This window comes from Giraffa tippelskirchi, chromosome 4, assembly GCF_054371585.1.
Source record: "Giraffa tippelskirchi isolate mGirTip1 chromosome 4, T2T-mGirTip1v1.2.pri, whole genome shotgun sequence".
NCBI lineage: Eukaryota > Metazoa > Chordata > Mammalia > Artiodactyla > Giraffidae > Giraffa > Giraffa tippelskirchi.
The window spans coordinates 207,801,884-207,828,300 of NC_137278.1; the positions used below are offsets into that span (position 1 = coordinate 207,801,884).

The following is a 26,417-nucleotide window of genomic DNA, read 5'->3' on the forward strand; positions in this document are numbered from 1 at the left end:
ATATGGTAAATACTGGTAAACAAAGCCTACATTAAAAGCTCTCTGGGGTCCTAAAGGATTTTGAATGGTGTGAAGGGATTCTGGGGCCAAAAGGCCTGTGAGCAGTCCTGGGTCTGTAAGTGCTTTGGTGGGGTCCCAGCACTCGGTACATCCATCCATGTAACAGTCCCACAAACATTTATGGCATACCTACTGTGTGTCCTGACACACTGTTACAGGTGCAGTGATACAGCCATGAACAAAAGGGACAAATATATGCGTCTGCATTGTGTTAGTCTGGTGGGCACAGGGCCCAGTGAAGAGACGGACTGGCTATGTATCAGATTAAAATTTCAGTAATAAAAAGCCGCAAACACGTACAGCGAGGACGACACGCAACGGGTTAGTATCTTTAATATGTAACGAGCTCATACAAATCTATCAAACCCTAGTAGGTAAGAGCAGAGGACACAACGCAAAAAAGAAATACAACTGCTTAACGTGAAAAGATGTTCTAGTTTGCCAGAAATTTAAAAAAAAGAAATGCAAACTAAAATACAATGCTATTTTCCCATGAGCAGATTAGCAAATATTTAACCAGGTGAGAACACTCAGTGCTGGCAAGATGGTAAATGGGCACATTTATCCTTGCTGGTGGCCGTGTAAATGGACACAAACATTTCTGGAAACCGTCTGTCAATACATAATCAGAGCTCTGAAGGTTTTCATATTCTTTAATTCCATCATCCCACCTCTGAGGATCTATCCTAAGGAAATAACTTGAATTGGGGGAAGCTTTATGCACAAAGATAGTCATCGATTTCCAATGGTGAAAAATCAGTAAAAGCATTGGTGATCAACCATTGGCACTGCCTGATGGCGGGGTAGACAGCCATTTCAAAATGAAAGGAGAAAGATGCCTGTGACATAAGCGAGAACAGCTACACAGTACTGTATTACAGAAGGTAGCATCACAATGTTAGAACAAAAAGCAGAGAAACCATGATTGGGGTGAGGGGTGACTGGAAGGAGAAACACCGAAATGTTAACAATTGTACATCTTTCTACTCTACTTTCCATAATTTCTATAATGTATAAGTTGACTTTGATAATGAAAAGAACTAGTACGCGGTTACTTATGAAAAGGAGTTAGTGATGCTGCAGTGAGGGGCTAGCAGTACCCCACCTCATCTACCGCGTCTGTGCCATGCCCACCGCCACTCCACACGGGGCCCCCACGACTACACCGGAGTCATCAGCTCTGCCCATCCGCAGTGGGTGATGGGATTTTCCTAAACCCCAACCCTCTCCCGACTCGGCCACACTTTCTTTGCCTTCTCCAAAGTCCGGCTGTGTCTTTATCTCTAAGTCCCTAACGTAAGGCTTCTCAAGCAGAGGAGATCCAGGCTTCCTGCTCTGGCTGCAAGATGGACAGGACCTCTGCTAAGTTCCCTCCCTTTTCCCGGCCAAACTCCAGCCCTGGAAGCTGGTCGGGGCGTGTGTGCTCTTACACACTCACAGGGCTGCTCCCTTAAAGTAATCTAAGTACTTGCCCGGCTCTCCCCACATCTGTTCATTCTCCTAAGGCCCAAATCGTGGTCCAGCAGGTGGCTCTATCCCTCTTGACAGCATGCGCATCAGAAAAGTCTTACCTGCATCTTCACGCGGCACTTGTGGGCTCTGTGTCATGACTCATTCATTACATACTCACCTGGGACCAGGGACACGGGTCTTGGTTTTTTCCCAGAAGTCACCGAAATGCTCTAGGACATTAAGTTAATCCCAAGGTCACACAATACAGCAGGCCAAAGGTCACCCCTTCTAACTCTGATCTCGAATGATGCCCTGCTACGCCATGAAGCTTCCTTACCAGATGGGGCACCGTGGAGACCAAGGAACAGTCATAGTCCAAGTAACGTGAACACCATGAAAAGCATAAAACCTTCCCTCACGTGCACGGTTTAACACTACTAACTGCCTGTCCCTTTTATAAATCAACATCTGTTCTTTTAGAGAAATTACAACCCCCAAATATGTACAGAGCAGCTCTCCTCCGCCGCTGCCTTCTCCAGCTTGAGCCTCTCAGCCACGTGTTCTTGCTCTGGGCTGCACGGAGCGTGGGTGTCCTCCTCTCCAGCTGGGGACAAGGGTGTCTTCCCCAAGAGCCACCAGGGGCTCCCACTGTGGGGGTTACTTCCAAATCCAACCCCGAGCCTCACATCCACTCTGGCTTCCGAGGCCGCAGGAGGCAATCAAGAAGGTCATGGTCGTCCAACAGCACCAGTCCCCAACCTGTAACTGTGAGCACCAACGGGCAAAACCCAGCCAAATCACCAAGCCAAGCAAAGCTGGGGCAGCAGGCACGGCTGGGCACGAGGACCCACATGCAGAGGGCTGGCCTCGGCCTGGCGGCTCTGGCCTGGTGAGGTGCAGCGGCTGAAACAAGGTGCAGATGCAAACGTGGTAGGACTTCTAAACACCACCTGGGCAGACCCTGAGGTTGGCAAGCAGTTCGTGCCCTGCTCCTGGGCTGGGTCTCCTGCCTTGGCTGGCCCGGGCCACGCAGAAACCTTCAACGTGTCAGCTAGCTCTGCAGGCCCCCTCTCCCGTGGGTGTCACAGTACCCCTTCAGCTGTGGGCACCTCTACTTGGCAGGCAGGCAGGAGAGCAGGAAGTGCAAATGGACTGTGCACCCCCCCACCAGAGGGCCCACATCCCCCTGAAGAGTGCCCCCCCGTGTGTCTCTCTGCCCCCTTCATGCTTAATGAGCACCATGGTCCCGCCTGAACAGTTTGACTGGAATCTAGGGGGGTCTGAAGCCTGTGTTCAGGCAGTGGTTCAGCAGGGCAATTGGGCTAACAGAGTTTATGATGAGGGGGCAGCAGTGGTCCATGAACCTCAGCAGCCACCGAACCACCTTGACCTTGCAGGCAGTGGACTTTCAGGAACACAGTCACTCTCCCCAGCATCATCAAATCGCTCAGAAGGAGGGCCTGGGTCCTAGGAGACAACCTCTGGAGGTCCCAAGATGCAGGCTTGTAGGGGGGGGAACAGAGGTTATCCTCCTGCAGTCAGGCCGGGACCGATAAACCCAGGGAAGGATGGCCCATTTCCTCACAGCCTGGGGGGAGGGCGTCATTGCTATCGAATATGGAAGGAGCAACCTAGTTCAAAGGGCCTGGCCAAGCCTCGTTTAGAAAGTGACTCTGGGCGTCCCTGGGAGAAAGCACAAGGCCACCCACCCCTCGGAGGCGTGGCTCTGTCTCTCAGAATCAGGACCTGAGCGCCAGCCCGGCACTGTCACACCTTAGGACCTGGGCAGCCGGCTGCTCTTTTCCTTTGCAAATGCCAGCATGGCCCCGGCTGGGGCCAGACAGGCAGACACCCCCTCGCCTTACGGGCTCTGTGATGTATCCAGGGGAGCTGGGGCTCCAGCCCTGAGTCCAGGTTTTCTGGGACTGAGGCTGGATGTCTGATAGACGGCCCAGACCTGGGGAGGGCATGCTACCAAGGCTTTGGAGACCTAGAGACCGTGTGTGCAGCTCCAGGAGCTGAGGTGAAGGCCGCATGCCCCTGCTTGGAGAAGGGAACAGGTCTCAGGCCAGACATGCCCACCTCCATGTGCAGGGGGCACAGAGGAGAGGGATCTACACATCATCACTGACTCCCACAGGGGTTCAGGGCAGCAGAGTGAGCCTCTAAAACCCACCCCTCAGCCTGCTGGGGGGCCTCAGGCACGGATGGACACATATGTGGAACTGCCCAGTGATCGCAGCTGCACTGACCTTCTGAGCAGGCAAGTTCCAGATTACCCCCAATCCTGGTGCTATTAGAACACTGGCAGCTAAAGCCAGGCACTGAGCGGGGTGGGGGGGAGGGGGTGGCCTCTGGGGGGTGCTCCCCTAAGGCTACACTATCCGTCTTCCCAGGGGCAGCAATGGGGCACATGGACTGCCTACTCCTGTGCAGAGTGAAGCTGGCCCCGAGAACCCTGGAAACACACTCCCGGCCATGATCACTTAGACACTGACAGCAAAGATGAGGCCCCTACCTGCCACACTGAGCCCTGGAGGGGCTGGCAGGACTCCAGATTCCCCTCTCCAGGTCAAGCCACCTGCCTGGCCAAAGTGGCATCTTTTTGGCACAGCAAGCTCATCACTGAGAACAGGGAGACCAGGTGGGGAACTGCCCTGGGGCCTGCAGAAGGTGAAGGAGCTGCATCCATGAACCTGGTCAGGCTGGGGAAAATGTCAGCCCAAATGGTCCCAAGTATTGCGAGTGAGTGTGACCAAGCAGCAGAGCTGAGGCCACCAGGAGAGCTGGAATTGCAAGCAAGAGAAGGGAAACATGCAGTTGAGGTCCCAAGCGAGCAAGTGATACCAGGAAGCAAGGTGGGTCACAGGGTGCCCCGGAGTGATCACAGGAGATGTCCTCATGGAGCAGGTCTGCAGAAGCAGGAAGGGACGTCTTCAAACAAAGTGATGCTGTGGTATGGACATTTCTTCTATGCAGCAAAGGGGGTATGCTACCTGGATGGCTGCAGATGCGACCAGAATGATGGCCGATTTCTAAAGGTTCCGAGCTCGGGTGGGCAGGGCCGGGGCTGGACTGGTCCCATTGGAGGCTGGGTGCACCGGGCAGGGTGCTGTGCCGGTGGCGGCCAGCTGGCGGCAGAGGGTCTGCCGTTCCCGCATGGCTCGATTGGAGGCGGAAGTTTTTCTGATCTGTGCCCGCCGGGCGTGCCGCAGGGGAGACTTGTAGGTTCTCCGCAACTCGGCCAGGAATCCCTGATAGTTGTTTCGTAAGGGGCTGTCGGGTTGCATGTGAGGGATCGCCCACTTCTCGGCCTCCCCGGTGAGCCGGGACACCAGGAACGCCACTCGTTCGGCCTCCCCGGGGAAGCGGGAGGCCTGGAAGATCATGAATCTGTCCATCTGCATCAAGAAGCCCGCCAGCTGGCCGGGGTCTCCGGAAAAGGGCTCGGGCAGCGAGGTCGGAGGCGTGGTCATCGGCCGGGTCCCATTGGAGGTAATGGCCGAGATGGGTGGGGTGATCTGCAGCGCTCCGGGAATCCGAGCCCGGGTGCGCAACAGGGTCAGCTCCGCCATCACGCTCTCCAGCATGTTGGTGAGGTTGGCCTTCTCTGCGCGAAGGGTCGAGGCCTCGCGCCTGAGCGCCGAGTTGGTGAGGCGCAGCGAGGTCAGGGTGTCGATGACGTCGTCCATGGGGGCACTAGTAGAAGCTGCAGAGGCTGGGGTTTCAGCTTTTGAGGTCTGGGGTTGGACCATGTTGGCCAGAGGTCAGTCAAAGGCTGAGACGGACGAAAGTGGAGAAGGTGGTGCTGACGGGGGGTTGGCGTTGGATCTGGGTAACCAGAACCTGAGCACCTGTAATGCTAAAATTGGGTAGACCCAGAGAGCAATTGGGTTAAGGGAGGGGGTTCAAGACTCAAGCATGGCCGAGAAGACCCAACAAGAGGGCAGGGCAGATGGACCCAGAGATGCGCACAGCCCCGGGCCAGGCAGGGGGTGCAGGCCCTCGCGGATCCCGAGCTCCGGATGTCGCTCCTGAATCGCCGCCCTCACAAGGCCACAGCGGGCTGCAGGGCCCTGAAGGATGAAAACACGGTTTAAAAAAAAAAAGGTTTCGACTGCGGAAAGGGGGTTCGAAGGGAGGGAGGCGGCGTGGGAGGGGAAAACGGCGGGCGGCAAGGCGGGCGCCCCCCTATCCCCGCCCGAGGACCGGCGCCCACATGGGGCAGAACAAAGGGAAGAAGCTCTCGAGGCGGCGGCGCCGGGGGGCCGAGGGCGGGCGGCGGGCGCCTACCTGGGTCTCCGCCGTTTCCTCCGCGGCTCCGTCTGCCCGGGCCGGCCGCCACCAAGATGGCCCGATCGCCGGGATGCGGGCTGGCCGATGAGTCACGGCGGCGGCGGCCCGCAGGAACTGCTTCCCGGTCAGGTCAGGTCGAGGCGGCGGCGGGAGGCGGGCGCGGGCAGCTTCTGGAGGGAGCACGAGCCGGGCTGGGACCGAGGCCCGGGTCGTGGCCCAGGGCGGGTCGCGGCGCGGGCGGGGTGCCGGCACCGCGGAGGTGTGGGCGGCAGGCGGGCCTAGCGCTGTCCCCGCTGGTTGCCATGGGGAACACCAGCTCCCGCGCGGCCGAGGCCCCGCCCCGGAAGTGACGCAAAGGCGCCGTGCCTTTCCCTTGCTGCCAATCAGTGATGAGTGTGGCTACTGACGTTTTGTTGTTAGGAGCGGTGTCTTCTTTCTTTGAAGTTCTACCTAAGACTGCTAGTAAAGCTGTGTGTGCATAGGTTGTATTTATTCTTTTAAATGAAGCTTGCTTTTCATGTATGTATATTTTTTAGTTCAGCCAAGAGTTTTGATGAATTTATTGTTCCTAAAGTGTAGCCAGGTAAAAAGTAAATGATATACACCAATGAAATACATTGTCTTGTTGACTTTTATATAAAAAAGTGGCCTGCTGTTTTTGGAGTGATGAAAGAGCACTGTTGGACAAATTTGTACTTGCTTTTCATTTTGTACTAACTTCAAGCAAATTCAGTGTAGTATAGATCCGTTGTAGAAAATTTTGATATCAAAGAAGTCTTTTGAAAAAGTTTATATCTCTCTGAGTCCCTCCACCTGAGAGAAAAAATAGTAATATTTTTGTAGTTCCATCAGGTCATTTTATAAAATGTAGTATATTATAACATATTAGTGATTGTTGTGTCTTTTGAACTGTTTTGCAACCTTACTAGCACACTGAATTTTGAGCACTTTTCATTAAAAAGCATAGTTTTCAATAACTGCCCATCTTCCAATGAAACCATGTACCCAGTTTATTTAATAGGCTTGGGGGCAGGAGGAGAAGGAGACGACAGAGGATGAGATGGTTGGATGGCATCACTGACTTGATGGACATGGGTTTGGGTAGACTCCGGGAGTTGGTGATGGACAAAAAGGCCTGGCGTGCTGCAATTCATGGGGCCGCAAAGAGTCGGACACGACTGAGCGACTGAATTGAACTGAACTGAACTAAACTTTTGAGAGTTCTCTATCTTGTTTTCCATGTGGAAGTTTTATAAACCACGCTTGTATGTAAACCCCAGCCATTTCCTCTGCCAGCTTCACCAGGGTAATTGTCAAGGAGAGACAATACTGGGCCAAAGTGGATGGGCTATTTGACTCACTTCACTGGATGCCTTTGGGGCTTCCCAGATAGAACTAGTGATAAAGAACACGCCTGCCAATGCAGGAGACATAAGAGATTCCATCTCTTGAGTTGGGAAGATCCCCTGGAGGAGTACATGGCAACCCACTCCAGTGTTCTTACCTGGAGAATCCTATGGACAGAGGAGCCTAGCAGGTTACAGTCAATGGGGTCAAAAAGAGTCAGACACGACTGAAGCACCTTGGCACACACGATGTATGCTTTTCCTATGTGACCTCACTGTTGTTGTTCAGTCACTCAGTTGTGTCCCACTCTTTGTGACCCCATGGACTACAGCATGCTAGGCTTCCCTGTCTTTCAACATCTCCTGGAGTTTGCTCAAAGTTATGTCCATTGAGTCGGTGATGCCATCCAACCATCTCATCCTCTGTCGTCCCCTTCTCCTCCTGCCTTCAATCTTTCCCAGCATCAGGGTCTTCTCCAATGAGTTGGCTCTTCCCACATCACGTCACTGAAGTATTGGAGCTTCAGCTTCAGCATGAGTCCTTCCAGTGAATATTCAGGACTGATTTCCTTGAGAATTGACTGGCTTGATCTCCTTGCTGTCCAGGGACTCTCAAGAGGCTTTTCCAACACCACAGCTCAAAAACATCAATTCTTCGGCCCTCAGCCTTTTTAATGGTCCAACTCTCAGATCCATACATGACTACTGGAAAAACCATAGCTTTGACTAGAGGGACTTTGTTGGCAAAGTAATGTCTCTGCTTTTTAATGTGCTGTCTAGGTTGGTCATGGCTTTTCTTCCAAGAAGCAAGCGTCTTTTAATTTCATGGCTGGAGTCACCATCTGCAGTGATTTTGGGGCCCAAGAAAATAAAGCTGTCACTGTTTCCATCGTTTCCCCATCTATTTGCCGTGAAGTGATGGGACCAGATGTCACGGTCTTAGTTTTTTGAATGTTGAGCACTGAGCTGATTCTTAATGGTCAGTTCAAGGCTGGAGCATAGATGGAGAGAAAAGACACCCACCATGCCAGTCTTTCGATGACACCGTCTTCAAGGAGGCTGAACAACTGGCAGCCACTTGCATGCTTTGGCAGACCTGGGGCAAAGTCAGCTTCATTCATATCTTTACAGTTTATGCTTCTATAAAATGGGAATTGGGACATGATGGTGTCCATACTCAGTAAGAATAGTCTAGCTGTGCCCACAACTGTTACCCCAAGGTGACAAAAGGTGCATTTTTGTGACCAGCTGAAAATGTCTAGGACATAAAGTAAGGGGAGAAAGAAAGGACACAGTGTTTCCTTAAACTGCTTCTGTCATCTCTCCCACATCACATGGAGGCAGGAGCAGCGTTCATCCTGACTGAGGTCAGTGATTTCAAATGCAGAAATAATTATCCTGTGCCCCTTTACCACCCCCCACCAGTTTTTCTGCCCTCAGTGCCTGGGTTGCACCTCCCCAGGTTACAGGATGCTGTGCATATGAGTGAAGTGTCTGCTATACTTCCAGGTGTGGCTGATACCATCCATCTTAAATTCTCAGGTGCATTGAAAATAAGGTGCACCTTGATTTAAGAAATGACAAAACACGAACTCTAAGGAATATATCATTTATTTGTATTTCACCTATTTTCAAATAGGACATAAAGTGGCACTGCATAAAATAGAGCTAAATAAAATGAAAATAAATATTAAAATAAGACAAACAAGCAGAGCATTTGACTTCAGATTCAGAGAATACTATGACTCATGCTCTGAGATACTGCTCTCTATCACAAACACAGAATGACAATAAACTATACAACAAAAGTATTGAGAGGATCTAGCCGGGCTCAAAGGCAATCTAAACTCCACCGTAGTCCAGAAACACAAACTGCTGAGAATTAACAAAGCCATGGGCCAGCTGGGCTCTGAATCCCAAGGCATGATGGGGACACAAAGCTGGTAACAGCCAATGTTACTATTTGACTCAAGGGGAGAGAGGGATTACCCCTCTGTCAAAGGGGAGTCTGAAATATCTACTTCAGCCATTTCATGGGGCAACACCTTCTATGAAACTATGGCCCTGGAGCTAGGGAGAACAGCCAATATCATGACTTTCATGACCCTTGATTGACAAGTAGACCCAAGAGGGGCAGAAATTGTGAACCACCAATATAAAACACATTTCTGTACTGCAGACCAGGTATCATCGGAGTGGCCTCAAACTGCCAGACCAGGGAGACGGGGGAGCCTCAGAAGGAAAAGGGTTGGGTACACAAAGAGGGAATGAAAATGAAAGACACTCTCTTACCTGAAATTGAGCCTAAAAGTCAAAACTTTGAAGTCCATGAAGACATCTGATGATAAGAATAATAGCCACCAAAAATCAGTAATCATAATATGAATTAACTCCAGAGGAATTTAAAATAATAGAACAGTCTAGAGGGGGAAAAAAAGACTTTAAGTAAGCATATTTAGGATCCTCAGTGAGGATAATGATGGGAAAACATTTGTGAAAAGAAGAGACATTGGAGGTTGGGGGAGGTAGAAATGTAACAAGATTAGGTGGCTAGGATAAAGTACCTTTTAAAAAGAAATACAGCTAATTTCCATTTCTGGGAAGATGGAGTTGGTTCACTGTTCTTTATTCTTTCAGCAAAGCACAACTTAAAAAAGAAGTCAAAAAGGTGGAGAGAAAAAGGCAGATTTTCTCTGTTGCTCAAGACCAAAGAAATGGCACAGTGGTGGACTCTTTGAGTATTCTATTTACAGTTTACAATCAGATTTACAATTAAAGAAGCTAGCAATCTGGAAGTGCCAGGCAAAAAACAAACAAACAAAGTTCCTGCAGAACCTGCTCTCTCAAGCCAAAGGAAGACAAAACAGACAGCCTGTGAAGACAGAAGACTTGAAGACAATAACTACTCTGCTTCAGCCAAATGCTCCAGAGAAAGCAGGGGCCCCACCACCACTCATGCCAGCAAAGGCTGAGTGAGGGGCCTAGACTTCCACCTCTGCCAAGCTAAAACTAGGTTCCTCACTCCACCTGGCTGGGATAGTATCAGAATTTGATGACATACATCAATCTGCACTTCCAAGAAGCTCAACAAATTCCAAGTAGGATACACACAACCACCAAGACACATCATCATCACACTCTTGAAAGTTAGAGAACTTCAAAATCAGCCAGAGAGAACAAAGTGACTTTATATAAGGTGTCATCAATAAATATTTAACAGCTTGTTTCTCTTCAGAAACCATGGGAACCAGAAGGCAATGGGAAAAGAGATTCAAAGTGCTAAAAGAAAAAGTTTATTGACAAAGAATTCTATACCCAATGAAACTATCTTTCAAAAATGTAGGGGGAATTAAGACATTCTCAGGGAAATAAAACTAAAGAGAATTCGTCACTAGCAGACCCATCCTACAAAAATAATAAAGACAGATCCTTCAGACTAAAATGAAAGGGCATTAGACAGTAACTGGAATTCACATGAAAGATAACAAACCCAAGTAAAGATACCAACATAGGTAGATAAAAAAGACTATGAGTTTATTTTTGTTTGTAACTTTTTTTCTCCTGTATTATTTGAAAGACAACTGCATGAAGCAACAATTATAAATCATGTTGACGAGCGTACGATATAGTAAAAATGTAATTTGCATGATAGTAATAGCGCAAAGGAGGTCAGGAGGAGAAAGAGTTTCTCAGGAGCAACATTTTCAAAACTATTTAAATTCAGTTGGTACTAATCCAAACTAGATTTTTATAAGTTAGGGTGTTAATTGTAATCCTCAGGGCAAGCATTAAGAATATAATTCAAAAACTATGTGAAAGACATGACAAGGGAATTAAAATAGTATAGTAGAAAATATCTATTTTATATGAAAGAAGGGGATAATGGAGGAATAGAGGAACAAAAAATAGGGCATATAGAAAGCAAACAACAAAATGACAGGTATAAATCCTATATTATCAGAAATACATTAAATGTGAATGGATTAAATGTTCCAATAAAAGGTCAAGATTGGCAAAGTGGATTGTCTTAAATGACCTAATTTGATATTATCCACAAGAGATACACTTTAGATTCAAGGACACAAACAAGTTGAATAAAAGAATGAAAACTGATATACCATTCATAGTAACCAAAAGAGAACTGGAATTGCTATACAAACATCAGACAAAACAAATTTTAAGACAAAAAAAATTATTACTAGAGAAAAAGCATATCTTGTAATGATAAAAGGATCTATTCCTCAAGACAACAATTATGAACATATATGCACCTGACCACAGAGCTTTCAAAAATCGATATTTATCTATAAAACTATAATAATCAAGATTTAATGATCTGGCATAGTTCAAATGAACAGAATTGAAAGATCAGATATAAATCCTAACATTTACAGCCAATTTATTATGTATCAAAGAGGGTGCTAAAACAATGTAATGACCAAAGAATAGTGTTTTGTGAGACTGGGTATTTATAGCAAAGAATGAATTTAGACCTCCTACCTCACAACTTATACAAAAATTAACCCAGCCGGATCAAAGACCTAAATGTAAGAGCTAAAATTATAAAGCTCTTAGAGGAAAACTTGGGAGTTTTCTTTCTGAGCGTAGATTGAGAAGAAGTTTCTTAGATATGACACCAAAGTAGAAGTTGACAGAAGGAGAAAAGTAGATAAATTGAACTTTACCAAAGCTTAAAACTTTTGTGTTTCAAAAGACACTAGCAAAAAAGTAAAAAGATAGCCCATAGAATGGGAGAAAATATTTGCAAATCATATATCTGATAAAAGTCTAATAATCCAGAATATATAATGAATTCCCATAACTCAATAATAAGAAAGACAACCCAGTTTTTTTTTTTTTTTAATGGGAAAAGTATTTGAATAGCCCTTCCATGGATCACAGCCTTGTAGTGGCAATAGGGCTTGCACAACTCAATGAAGCTGTGAGCCACGTTGTGCAGGACCACCCAAGATGGACAGGTCATAGTGGAGCGTTCTGACAAAATATGGTTCACTGGTGGAGGGAATGGCGAACCACTCCAGTATTCTTGCTGTGAGAACCTGAAGAAGGCTGAGCACCAAAGAATTGGTGCTTTCAGATTGTGGTGCTGGAGAAGACTCTTGAGAGTCCCTTGGACTGTAAGGAGATCCAAGCAGTCCATCCTAAAGGAGATCAACCCTGAACATTCCTTGGAAGGACTGAAGCTGAAACTCCAATACTTTGGCCACCTGACATGAAGAGCCAACTCATTGGAAAAAACCCTGATGCTGGGAAAGATTGAAGGAGGGAGGAGAAGGGGGTGGCAGAGGATGAGATGGTTAGATAGCATCAGTGACCAATGGACATGAATTTGAGCAAACTCCAAGAGATAGTGAAGAACAGGTAAGCCTAGCATGCTGCAGTCTGTGGGGTCACAAAGAGTCAGACGCAACTTAGCAACTGAACAACAACAAGAACAACAAATTTGAGTAGACATTTCTCTAAAGAAAGGGTCCATAAACCCACGACAAGATACTAAACATTATTAGCCTTTTAAAAAAATCATTAGCCTTTTAAAAAACATTATTCTTTAAGAAAATGCAAATCAGAACCACAGTGAGATCTCACTCTACACACCCGAGTATTGCTATAATCTAAAAGACAGACAATAACAAACGTTGGTGAAGATGCGGAAAAAGTGAACTCTCACACACTGCTGGTGGGAATGTGGAATGCAGCTACTATGAAACAGTCTCACAGGTTCTCAAAGAGTTAAACATAGAGTTTCTATATAACTCTTCAATTACGCATAATGCCCAAGATAATTGTCAACATGTGTCTCCATGAACACTTGTACATGAATGTTCACAGAAGCATTATTCATAAAAGAAAAAAAAAGAACCAACCCACATGTTCACCGATTGATTAATGAATCAGCAAAATGTGGTATCACAGTACAATGGAGTATCCATCAGTCATAAAATGGAGAGAAATACTCTTGTCCCTCAGTGCCATGAAAGATTGGTTCCAGGACCCATTGATACCAAAATCTGTGGGTGCTCAAGTCCCTTATACCAAATGGCATAGTATTTGTATATAACCTATGCACGTCCTCCTATATACTTTAAATCATCTCTAGATTCTTATAATACCTAATGCCATATAAATGTTATATAACTAGTCACGGATACAATGTAAACACTATCTAAATAGCTACCATATACAGAATTAAAGATTTGCTTTGGGGAATTTTATGACATTTTTTTCCAAATATTTTTGATCCACGGTTGAATCCACAAATGCAGAACCCTTGGAAGCAGAGGGCTGACTCTACTGATACGTGCCACCATGTTGATGAACCTTGAAAGCATTATGATAAGCGGAAGAAGTGAGACAGAAGGGCTATATACTGTGTGATTTTATTTATATGAAATGTCCTCAGTACACAAACCCAGAGAGACAGGGGAGAGTCCTGGTTTCCAGGGTCTGAGGGGAAGAAAAAAAGCAGTGACTGATGATGGGGACAGAATTTCTGTTGTGGGCTGATAAAAGTGTTCCGGAGTCAATGTTGATGATTGCACAACCTTGTGAATATACTAAAATCCACTAAATTATATGCTTTTTAAAGGAGTTTTTTGTTTGATTTTAAATTTTTATTTATTTGACTGTGTTGGGTCTTCAGTTCAGTTCAGTTCAGTCGCTCAGTTGTGTCTGACTCTTTGCAACCCCATGAATCGCAGCTCGCCAGGCCTCCCTGTCCATCACCAACTCCCGGAGTTTACCCAAACCCATGTCCATCGAGTCGGTGATGCAATCCAGCCATCTCATCCTCTGTCATCCCCTTCTCCTCCGGCCCCCAATCCTTCCCAATATCAGGGTCTTTTCCAATGAGTCAACTCTTTGCATGAGGTGGCCAAAGTACTGGAGTTTCAGCTTCAACATCAGTCCTTCCAATGAACACCCAGGATTGATCTCCTTTAGGATGGACTGGTTGGATCTTCTTGCAGTCCAAGGGACTCTCAAGAGTCTTCTCCAACACCACAGTTCTAAAGCATCAATTCTTCGGCACTCAGCTTTCTTCATAGTCCAACTCTCACATCCATACGTGACTACTGGAAAAACCATAGCCTGGACTTGATGGACCATTGTTGGCAAAGTAACGTCTTTGCTTTTTAATATGCTATCTAGGTTGGTCATAACTTTCCTTCCAAGGAGCAAGCGTCTTTTAATTTCATGGCTGCAGTCACCATCTGCAGTGATTTTGGAGCCTAAAAAAATAAAGTCTGACACTGTTTCCCCATCTATTTCCCATGAAGTGATGGGACCAGATGCCATGATCTTAGTTTTCTGAATGTTGAGCTTTAAGCCAACATTTTCCCTCTCCTCTCTCACTTTCATTAAGAGGCTTTTTAGTTCCTCTTCACTTTCTGCCATAAGGGTGGTGTCATCTGCATATCTGAGGTTATTGATATTTCTCCCGGCAACCTTGATTCCAGCTTGTGCTTCTTCCAGCCCAGCATTTCTCATGATGTAGTCTGCATATAAATTAACTAAGCAGGGTGACAATATACAGCCTTGACGTAGTCCTTTTCCTATTTGGAACCAGTCTGTTGTTCCATGTCCAGTTCTAACTGTTGCTTCCTGACCTGCATACAGGTTTCTCAAGAGGCAGGTCAGGTGGTCTGGTATTCCCATCTCTTTCAGAATTTGCCACAGTTTATTGTGATTCACACAGTCAAAGGCTTTGGCATAGTCAATAAAGCAGAAATAGATGTTTTTCTGGAACTCTCTTGCTTTTTTTGATGATCCAGCAGATGTAGGCAATTTGATCTCTGGTTCCTCTGCCTTTTCTAAAACCAGCTTGAACATCTGGAAGTTCACGGTTCACATATTGCTGAAGCCTGGCTTGGAGAATTTTGAGCATTACTTTACTAGCATGTGAGATGAATGCAATTGTGTGGTAGTTTGAGCATTCTTTGGCATTGCCTTTCTTTGGGATTGGGATGAAAACTGACCTTTTCCAGTCCTGTAGCCACTGCTGAGTTTTCCATATTTGCTGGCATATTGAGTGCAGCACTTTCACAGCATCATCTTTGAGTATTTGAAATAGCTCAACTGGAATTCCATCACCTCCACTAGCTTTGTTCATGGTGATGCTTTCTAAGGCCCACTTGACTTCACATTCCAGGATGTCTGGCTCTAGGTGAGTGACCACACCATCGTGATTATCTGGGTCATGAAGATCTTTTTTGTACAGGTCTTCTGTGTGTTCTTGCCACCTCTTCTTAATATCTTCTGCTTCTGTTAGGTCCATACTATTTCTGTCCTTTATTGTGCCCATCTTTGCATGAAATGTTCCCTTGGTATCTCTAATTTTCTTGAAGAGATCTCTAGTCTTTCCCATTCTGTTGTTTTCCTCTATTTCTTTGTTGAGTCTTAGTTGGGATCTTTGTTGTGTCATGCGGCATCTTTTCCATGCAGTGCACAAGTTCTCTATTTGTTGCATGGGCTCCAAAGCACGTGTAGTTGTAGCACATGGGCTTAGTTGCTCCACAGCATGAGAGATCTTATTTCCCCAACCAGGGATCAAACCCACGCCCCCTGCATTGCAAGGCATACTCTTTATCATTGGACTACCAGGAAAGTCCTCTAAAAGGGAATTTTATAGTATGTGAATTATATCTATTTAAAAAAAGAACCAACTGACATTCATGATCAAAACTCAAAGAAAAATGAACACAGAGGGGAACTCCCTCAACTTGATAGAGAATTTCTACAAAAACTCAGTAGCTAATTTTAGACTCAATGTTTAAGACTGAGAGCTTTTCCCTCAAGAATGGAAACAGAGCCAGGATGTTCCCTCTCACTATTTTTAATAGACAAAGTGCTGGGAGTTCTAGCCAGAGAAATGAGGAGAGGAAAAAAGAAAATAAAAGACGTTCAGATTGGAAAGGAAGAAATAAAACTGTCCTTACTTGCAGTTGGCATGATTGCCTACATAGAAAACGCTAAAGCATTTAACAAAAACAACAATAACAACCTCTTAGAAAAACAAGGGAATTCAGCAAGGTCACAAGATACAAAGTGAATATACAAAAATCAATTGTATTTTATATTAGCAATGGACACAAGGAAAGTAAAATAAAATACAATACCATGTACAATCACTCAAAAATATGCAGATGTATGTCTAACAAGATAAGTACAGGTTTTGTTTGCATACAGGTTTTGTTTGTGGAAAGCAACAGAACAGTGATAAAAGAAAATTTTAAAGATATAAACAGAGAAAGAGACACACTGTGAAATGATTTAGAGAAATAAACACAGTAAAGATGTTGATTCTCCCCAATTGATTTGCAGGTTTAACACAGTATCTATCAAAGCCCAAGCAAGATTTTTTTGTGGATATATAGGTTATTTTAAAATATATATGGAAAGGCAAAGGAACTCACTAAAGGAAATAGCTAAAATGATTTCAAAAAAGAATAATAAAGTGAAAGATATCAGTCTACCTGATTTTAAGACGTAATATAACTATAGTAATTAAGACTGTATTATCTTGGTGAAGGAATAGACACACAGATCAAAGGAATAGAACCAAGAACCCAGAAACAGACTCTTACAAATATGTCCAAATGATTTTTGACAAAAATGCAGAAGTAACCCAATGGAGGAAAAATAGTCTTTTCAACAAACAGTGACGTTATAATTGAACATTCTTCGGTTTAAAAAAAAGAAAGAAACTTAATCTAAGTCTCACATCTTCAACACAAATTATCTTGAAATGGAACACAGACAAATTAAAATATAAAACTATAAAACTTTAAATAGATGAAATCTTTATAGTCTAGGGTGAGGCAAAGAAATCTTAGATTTGACAACAAAAGCTTAATTCATAAAAGGACAAATTGATAAACTGGACCCCATTAAAATTTAAAATTATGCTGTGTGAAAGACTCTGTTAAGAATATGAAAATACAAGCTAGAGATTGGGAGAAGATGGTCTACCAAAGACTAGTATCTAAAACATATAAAGACTTCTCAAAACCCAACAGTAAAACAACAAACAACCCAATTAGAAAATGAGCTAAATTGGATGAAGAGCCATCTCACCCAAGAGGCTATACAGATGGCAAATAAACCCATGAAACAGTGTTTACCATCATTAGCCACTAGGGAAATGAAAACTAAAACCACAAAGAGATCCCACTACACACGTATGTATAAGGCTACAATACAAAATAACGACAGCGCCAAATGCCAGTGAGATGCAGAGAAACTGGGTACATTCCTGATGGGAATGCAAAGTGGTCCACCCACACTGGAAATCAGTGTAACAGTTTCTTTTCAAAACTAAGAGTTCAATGACTGTACAACCCAGAGATTGCATGGCAGACATTCATCCCAGAAAAATAATGTAAGGAGGTATTGAGGTGGAAGGGAAGTGGGTATGGCTATCTTCTGAATCTTGACTCTATCAAGGTCAGTATCCTGACTGTGATGTTGCATCATGGGTTCACAAGTTACCACTGTTGGGGGAGCAGAGTAAAGGATGCATGAGTCTGTCTCTATTATAAATGCATGTGAAGGGATTTTGCTGGGGAGGACATCACTGAGAGTTGAGGGGACCTTTTCCGTACCTTCCAGTAGAATGTCCAGCTTCCCCTGAATGTGATCTTGGAGTTCTGGGAAAAAGGTCCATTGGAAAGTTATTTATAGAGAGTGTTTAAGACTAGGAAGAGAGTGTAAACAAAAACGAGCAAAGGGTCAAAGGCTGTGCAGTACATGATTCACAGGTCCAAGAAATGAGAAGGACCTGCTGGAGTGGCCAGAAGGGAAGAATGAAACCATGGAACTCAGAAGCCAGGAACTGACTTCAGAGAGCAGGAGGAGAGGCTACCATGTCAAAGTCTGCTCACGGGCAGCATCACCATTCAAACTGGGATGCTCTTGAGAGCTAAACAACTTGATGAAGATTCTTAAATGAATGCACTTTCTGAAACACTGCTGATGGCCCAAAGAGTTAATTTATTATGTGGATTTCTAACTATGGCCATGTCACTGACATTTCCTGAAGAACCTTTTCTTTTTTTCCAATATGGTCTTATCATTCTTTGTTTTGTCATAAAATTGCTTGCAATGTTACTCAAAGTTGCATTCTATAATGATCAATTTAAATCTGTTGACATTTTCAACTAACTTCGTTGTTGTTGTTGTTCAGTCATTAACGTCATGTCCAAGTCTTTGCAACCCCATGGACTGCAGCACGCCAGGCTCCTGCGTCCCCCTCTGTCTTCCGGAGTTTGCTCAAATTCATGTCCATTGAGTTGGTGATGCCATCCAACCATCTCATCCTCTGCTGCCCGCTTCTCCTTTTTTTGCCTTCAATCTTTCGCAGCATCAGGGTCTTTTCCTTCTTTGTAGACTAGATTTTAATTGAGAAAATCATCTTCCTGTAGGTGCAGAAGTACAACATAAGCTCAGAAAAACTCTCGTAAATGGAGGATATTCTCAATTCTTTTTTAATTGAAATGTGTAAATATTCCAGCTCAAATACCTCCATGGGTTGTCGTTTTGACTCAGTTTTGACAGAACAGGCTGCCATTCTGTGACAAATATTTTCATAAGCCAAAACATATCCCCCTCAAAATTTATTACCCTTTTGAGTAGTTCATCAAATTTAAAGGCTTCAAAGTTGTAGGCCTTCTTGAGTTCCTCCCATTCCAGTACAGAATATAAATTTATCCAATTAAAACTAGGAATCTCACCAAATGATTCTTCCCACATGTTGAGATATTCCAAAAACTATCATGGAATGTGAAAATCTAAACTTGAACACCGTTGGAACACTCAGCACTGAATTCCTTCAGCTCCTCCCTTGCTTTTGTAGAGCTGAATTTCAGCGTTTCCCCACTGGCAAGGGTTGATTCTAATAATTACAATTTGCTAAAACTTCAAAGCTCAAAGATTCTTGGCACCCATTTAATGAATACTTTGATTAAAGATCTCCACCACCAAAAAAAAAAAAAAAAGATCTCCAACGGATTTTGAACACAGTGTAACAAAAAATTAGAAGACTCATTTACAGAAAGTTCAATCCCTTTCTAGGGATTATGTACAAAGGATGATGTACAAAGTGGGTTTTCTATGTTGATACTGAGGTGAGCTTCGTGCTCAGGCGTATTCGACTCTTTGGGACCCCATAGACTGTAGCCCGCCAAGCTCCTCTACCCATGGGATTTTTCAGGCAAGAATATTGGAGTGGGTTGCCATTTCCTTCTCCAGGATATCTTCCAGACCCAGGGATCAAACCAGCGTCTCCTGCATTAGCAGGCAGATTCTTTACCCCTGAACATTTCAAAGGTCAGATTACTGACCGCTGAAAACTCAGAAAGGAAACGCCAGGAGCCTGAAGGCTATTTTTGTATTCAGTACTAACTTTGTCACCAAAAAATATATAGCCTAATTTCTCTAAAGGTGTATATAAAAATATTTCTCAGGATCGACAGCTACAACCTCAATCTGATGGATAAAATATCAGAGATAATCTGGATGCAACTAAGAAGAATGCATTCACTGCAACCAATCCCAAGTACCTCTATGCTCCACTGGCTTTTTCATTTAGTGAAAACATGCCTTTTCGTCAGGACACTGCTGTAAATCATCTCTGTTATCAAACTCTCCTTGTTTACCTGGATTGAGTGTGTCTTTTGTTTTCTGCTTACATTCAGGCTGATACCAGTCCCTTCAGGAAAGAATTTGGCATGAATCTGGAAAGGCGAAAATGGACGAGCTAAAGCCCTGCCCTCAAATTTCATGCACAAGTGCTATTTATTCAAACTTGAAGGTATTCTGATCAGAGACAGATCCAGTCTGTGGCCCATTTTCATAAATGCCCATGTGTGTTTGCAAGAATTTGAATTTGAAAGTTGTCTGATGTTGGAACACACAAACACATATGCATTTCAGGTTAAGTTTCAGTCAGTTCAGTTCAGTCGCTCAGTTGTGTCTGACTCTTTGAGACCCCATGGGCTGCAGCACGCCATCCACCCCTGTCCATCACCAACTCCCGGAGCTTGCTCAGACTCCTGTCCATCAAGTCGGTGATGCCATCCAACCATCTCATCCTCTGTCCTCCCCTTCTCCTCCCGCCTTCAATCTTTCCTGGAATCGGTTTCTAAAGAATCAGTTCTTCTCATCAGGTGGCCAAAGTATTGGAGCTTCAGCTTTAGCATCAGTCCTTCCAATGAGCACCCAGGACTGATCTCCTTTAGGATGGACTGGTTGGATCTCCTTGCAGTCCAAGGGACTCTCAAGAGTCTTCTCCAACACCACAGTTCAAAAGCATCAATTCTTTGGCGCTCAGCTTTCTTCACTGTCCAACTCTCACATCCATACATGACCACTGGAAAAACCATAGCCTTGACTAGACGGACCTTTGTCAGCAAAGTGATGGGAGAATGTCGGCGTTCTCGCAGGAAGACAAGCACGCATCCTTCTACTCCTCCATCTTTCCAGGTAAGTAGATTGTTTACTGATTTTATTATTTAACTGTTCTCTATTTTCCCTAAATTTTCCTCTCCATAATCTAACAATTGCTGAGAAAAGTACCCTAAACTGCCCCAGACGGGTGGGTCTGTCTCTGTGTGGTCCTGTCAATTGTTGCTCTATATGTGGTGTTGCTCCACTATTAGGCACGTACACAATTTCAGTTCTTACATATTCCTAGTTAACTGAGCTGTTTGTCATCATGAGCAGCACCTTTAATCTCAGACAAAATGTTTTACATGGAAATAAATTGGTCTGGTGTCAACATAACTAATGCTTTCTTTTATGAGTAGAATTCCATTTTTTAATGCCCTTGTATCTTAGATATGTGTGTATGCATGCTCAATCGTGTCTTACTCTTTTGTGACCCCGTGGATTGTAGCCCACCAGGCTCCTCTGTCCATGGAATTCTCCAGACAAGAATAGTGAAGTGGGTTGCCATTTCCTCCTCCAGGGGATCTTTCCCCGCCCAGGGATCAAATCCTGATGTTTTCCAGTTGTCTCACCAATTCTGCCTTTTTCTATCTTTCCTTCATTTCTCTTGGATTAAGTCCTTTTCCCCCTTTCCATTTTCTCCCTCTATTAATTTGGAAGTAATACTCCTTTTTTCTTCCTTCAGTCACTACCCTAGTAATTTTAATAAGGAATCTGAGATTTATCACAATCGTTACTCTTTTTCTAAACAGCACAAGAAACTAAACCGTTTTAACTGTGATCATTCCTCTCCTGATCTATATTATTGATGGATAATATAAACCTGTACAAAATGTACAACCCCATGAAATGCTGTTTTTCTGTATAATCAGTTTTGTTTAGATTTGCCCAAATATTCAACACCATCTTGGCTCATCATTCTTTCTTATTCATTCTGCCTTCCATTGAAAAGCACTTTCTTCAACTTGAATTCTCTCTAGTGAAGCTCCAGGGGGACTAATCCTTGCATTTTTTTAAATGTTCAAATATGTCTTATTTTACCTTTATTCATAAAGGCATCTTTGCTGGAGAGATAGTCCATTTTTCCCTTCATAATGGAGGTATTCCCCACTGGCTTCAGACCACGACTTGTGTTCCTGAGAACCAGCCTTTCTTATTGCCCCCGCTCCCTCACTCCCCCTCCCCCTCTCTGCTGTTTTCCCACTTGGCCTGAGAATTTCCCTTATCGCTTCAGTTTGGAATTGATTGGGTTTCCTGATTTCAAGGATGGATGTCTCACATTAGTTCTGCAAACCTGTCAATAAACATCTCAAGGACTGCTCAGCCAGACAGACTACTCTTCTGGAACACAGCGGCCAGGCTGTTATTCCTTCCCCATCTGTGATTTTGGTCCATTATCTGTGTGTCTCCGTCTCCTTTGTATTTGCATGACTCTTCCCCACTGCACTGTGTTCAGGACAATTTTTTCAGGTAACTTTCCAGTTGATTAACTTTTTCTACTTTTCTCTGCTGTATTGAAGGCTGCTGCATACCTATTTCTAGACAATGTGCAAAAAATCAATTGTATATAGATTAAAAGATCTAAAAGGAAGTAGCAAAGTTCTGAAACCTTTAAAAGAAAATGTAGAAGTACATCATTTTGGACATAGGGTTAGGGAGCTTCTGCTAAATGAGGCAATAAAACTCAAGTTACAGGGAAGTGATTGATAAATTCAGTTCATTGAAATGTTACACTCCTTCACACTCACACACACACACCACATGCACACACACACACAACATGAAATGAAGGCGAGACAGAGTGAAGATGAGAGAAGATAGTTGCTTCAGTTATAACCAGGAGAGATTAGTATCCAGAATGTATGGAGAATGCCCACCAGTCAATAAGAAAAAGAAAATCATTCAATAGAAAAATGAGGAAAGATGGTAAAGAGGCAATCTTTAAACGGAGAAAACTAAAAACGCCAGCAAATAAAGAAATATTCAACTTCACTAATGTCAACAAAAAATTAGTCAGTCTAAGGAAGAAATGAAAATTTTATTCAAGCCAAATCAAGGATGATAACCTAGGAACAGCATCTCAGAAAACTCTGAGAACTGCTCTGCCCTTAGGAGTCAAGACAGAGTCAGGCAAGTTTTTTAAGACAGAGACTGTATGTTAAATGACGTATTATTGGCAGTTGACATAATCCAGATCTAAACATCATCCTGGCCCCTTTCAAGATCAAGAAGGAATGTTATCTTTAAGGAGTTGTCGTGTTGACACTGGGAGAATGTTGCTCTTCACGGTGGAGCAGGAATTTCTGCCCATGGGAGGGTTTGGTTGATGCCTAATGCAGGTTCAGGGTGCAAGTAAGGGAGTGAGAGGAGGCTGAAGACCAGAGACATTTTTTATGTTTAAATTGTTCTTGTCTTGCCATACAATGTGAATTTTATACTAGCAGTCAAGGAAACAGAAGTTCAATTCACAGTGGATCGCCATACTCTCGGACCGTCTCTGAGTGCTCCTGTGTGGTCCCCTGTTCAGTGCTTTTGTTTTTATCTGAGTTTTACATGAACATAAATTAGAGAATCAAGTCTTTGTACAATGATTTCTTACTCAACACAGCAATCCTTGCCGGACACCCGATTCCCACTTCCCCAAGATGTGGACTCCTGCCTCATTTGTTTACATTTGCCTTTAAATCTATAAATGACACCTTTAGCTCGTTATTGATCACAGTACTTAGATTTAGGCGTTATCTATCAACCTCCCTTCCTGGAAGATGATGATGAAGCTTCCTGTCATGGCTGCACACCCCACGCAATCTCTTCTCTCCCTCTCCCCACCTCACAAACACATGCACAGTGTGCACACATACACACACATGCACACACACGCATACATACAAACATACACATGCACGCACGCACAGCACACATACACATATGCACACATGCACACATATACGTGCACATACACATATACACATACACACACGTACACACACACACACACACAAGCTCCGTCTCCTCCTCTCCTTCATGTTGTGACTGTGATGAGATCAATATGCATATGCCCATTTTCCTTCCTGCTTCCCAGATCTTGTTTCCATCATTTCTTCTCCCTTTCTCTTTGTCCTCCTGAATTAATACCTCTTCAAAATCCACATTTTTCATTGCCATGCTAGTGGGCTTGAAGGAGGGTACGAAAGAGTGTGGTGTTTCACAGACCACCTCCAACATCTTAATCTCCATCCTAGTGTCTTCATCTGTTTTTATCTTGTTTACTGTAAGCACAATGTTTCTATCTCCCTGACACAGGGAATTTTTCAAAGTGTAAGTGTTTCTGAAATGAATGAATCCATCCTGCAATCGGTGTCAATGATCTGCCCCGCCCCCAGGCTTAGGGTGGGCCATAGAGTAACCACTGCCCCACTTTCTCCGGAACTCCGGGGGGTTCTGAGATGTGAGACTCTCCATTTTAAAACCCAGTGATTCTGTTTCTGCTGCTCAGAGGTGACCTGGTTGCAGAGGCCTGAGCTGTGACCCCGGCCCATCCTTGTCACCTAGTTCATCTGTGGACATTGGTAGCACCACAGGCATTTAACTTTGAACCTAAGTATGCACACTTGATTTCTCTTTAATTTAAAAAAAATTTTTTTTGGCTGCACCGGGTGTCATGTGGGATCTTAGTTCCTTGACCAGGGATGGAACCCACACCCCATGCCTCAGAAGGTGAAGTCTAACCACTGGACTGCCAGGAAGGCACTTTTTTTTTTTTTTTTTTGATGAATGAAAGTAAAAACATTCTGTTTTTCTTCTCAACACTCTACTAAGGGAAACTCTGCTTCCTTCTATGCCTCTTGATACTCCAGCCTCCAGACGTGTGGGATTTTCTCTCCACACCAAGCAGTTCTCCAGTTCTCTGTTGACACTGGCTGGATGCACCAGAATTTAACCCAGTTCTTACATTGAAAAGGGAATGGCTACCCACTCCAGTGTTCTTGCCTGGAGAATCCCATGGACAGAGAAGCCTGGCTGACTACAGTCCATGGGGTCACAAAGAGTCGGACACGACTGAGCAACTAACACTTTTGCTTTCTGACACTCTCTACCCAGAATTAGCAAGGCCCCACAAGTTAAGGGCTCAGTCCCACAAGACTGCCCCTACTCTCGAGATGCTTAGCCACATGTCTCAGGCCGTCACCTGTGCTTCTGACTCGATTTAAGTCAGAGGTTCCCAGGACTCCTTCCTCAGTTCAGTTCAGTTGCTCAGTCGTGTCCGACCCTTTGCAACCCCATGGACTGCAGCACGCCATCCATCCCTGTCCAGCACCAACTCCCAGAGCTTATTCAAATTCCTATCCATCAAGTCAGTGATGCCATCCAACCACCTCATCCTCTGTTGTCCCCTTCTCCTCCTGCCTTCAATCTTTCCCAGCATCAGGGTCTTTTCCAGTGAGTCAGTTCTTCACATCAGGTGGCCAAAGTATTGGAGCTTCAGCTTCAACATCAGTCCTTCCAATGAATATTCAGGACTGATTTCTTTTAGGATGGACTGGTTGGATCTCCTTGCAGTCCAAGGGATTCTCAAGAGTCTTCTCCAACACCACAGTTCAAAAGCATCAATTCTTCAGTGCTCAGCTTTCTTTATAGTCCAGCTCTCACATCCATACGTGACTACTGGAAAAACCATAGCCTTGACTAGATGGACCTTTGTTGGCAAAGTAATGTCTCTGCTTTTTATTATGCTGTCTAAGTTGGTCAAAGCTTTTCTTCCAAGGAACAAGCGTCTTTTAATTTCATGGCTGCAGTCACCATCCGCAGTGATTTTGGAGCCCAAAAAAATAAAGTCTGTCACTGTTTCCTTTGTTTCCCCATCTATTTGCCATGAAGTGATGGGACCAGATGCCATGATCTTAGCTTTCTGAATGTTGAGTTGTAAGGCAACTTTTTTACTCTCCTCTTTCACTTTCGTTAAGGGGCTCTTTAGTTCTTCTTCGCTTTCTGCCATGAGGGTGAAACTCTTTCCTCAGGTCCAATAATTTGTTGGAAGGGCTCACAGGACTCAGAAAGCAGTTTACTTCCTAGATCACTGGTTTACTATGAAGGACACACCTCGGGAGCAGACAGACAGCAGAGATGCACAGGGCAAGGTGGATGAAGGGACACAGAACATCCATGCCCTCTCAGGGTGTTGCAGGAGGAAGCCAGTTCTGACTCCATGTTGGAAACTGTTTCTTTGACTTGTTTTTCATTGCTTTTATTATTATAATCATACTCAGTGGCGTGCCTGGAGGACCCTGCCCCTCTCAGTTCAGTTCAGTTCAATCGCTCAGTCGTATCCGACTCTTTGCGACCCCATGGACTGCAGCACGCCAGGCCTCCCTGTCCATCACCAACTCCCGCGGTTTACCCAAACTCATATCCATTGAGTCGGTGATGCCATCTAACCACCTCATCCTCTGTCGTCCCCTTCTCCTCCTGCCTTCAATCTTTCCCAGCCTCAGGGTCTGCCCCTCTGCTTGACTGTAAACTCAAGTGCCTTTGTTCTGCTCCTGGAGAGATAATTGTCCCTGCCCACCTGTGAATAGATGAGATTAACACACCCCTTCCCAAGGGTGGCCTTCCCCTTGGAGATGTTTTGCAAGACTGAAGACCCTTCCGCTTTTCTTCTCTACTGCCTCTCCCTCTCTATTCTGCCTTTTGACTTCAGTTCCTCATTGCTTTCTCTCTGCTCTATAAAAGAACCTGGCATCCAGACCCCAATAAGATGGTTATTTTGAGGTGCTAGCCTGCCATCTTGTCGGTCTGCTGGCT

The 26,417-nt window shown here is 44.6% G+C and overlaps 1 protein-coding gene and 1 long non-coding RNA gene across 2 annotated transcripts; one reads left to right on the forward strand and one right to left on the reverse strand.

The window, feature by feature from the left end:
* Positions 1 to 376: 376 nt before the first annotated feature.
* Positions 377 to 6,112, reverse strand: RTL6 (retrotransposon Gag like 6). The gene is made up of 2 exons (XM_081483810.1): positions 5,806 to 6,112; positions 377 to 5,588 (listed from the first exon to the last, which is right to left on the reverse strand). Exon 2 carries the CDS (start codon positions 5,265 to 5,267, stop codon positions 4,548 to 4,550), a length of 720 nt encoding a protein of 239 aa, XP_081339936.1. The 5' UTR covers positions 5,268 to 5,588; positions 5,806 to 6,112; the 3' UTR covers positions 377 to 4,547.
* A 1,357-nt stretch (positions 6,113 to 7,469) lies between these two features.
* On the forward strand, positions 7,470 to 12,679 carry LOC145503704 (uncharacterized). Its single transcript, XR_014051671.1, has 2 exons — positions 7,470 to 8,521; positions 9,792 to 12,679. It is a non-coding gene; the product is annotated as an uncharacterized LOC145503704 (long non-coding RNA).
* The last annotated feature ends 13,738 nt before the right edge of the window (positions 12,680 to 26,417 follow it).

What these genes read in the sequence shown, in the direction of transcription:
- RTL6 (XM_081483810.1), bottom strand. Translation starts at nt 5,267, where the DNA reads ATGGTCCAACCCCAGACCTCAAAAGCTGAAACCCCAGCCTCTGCAGCT.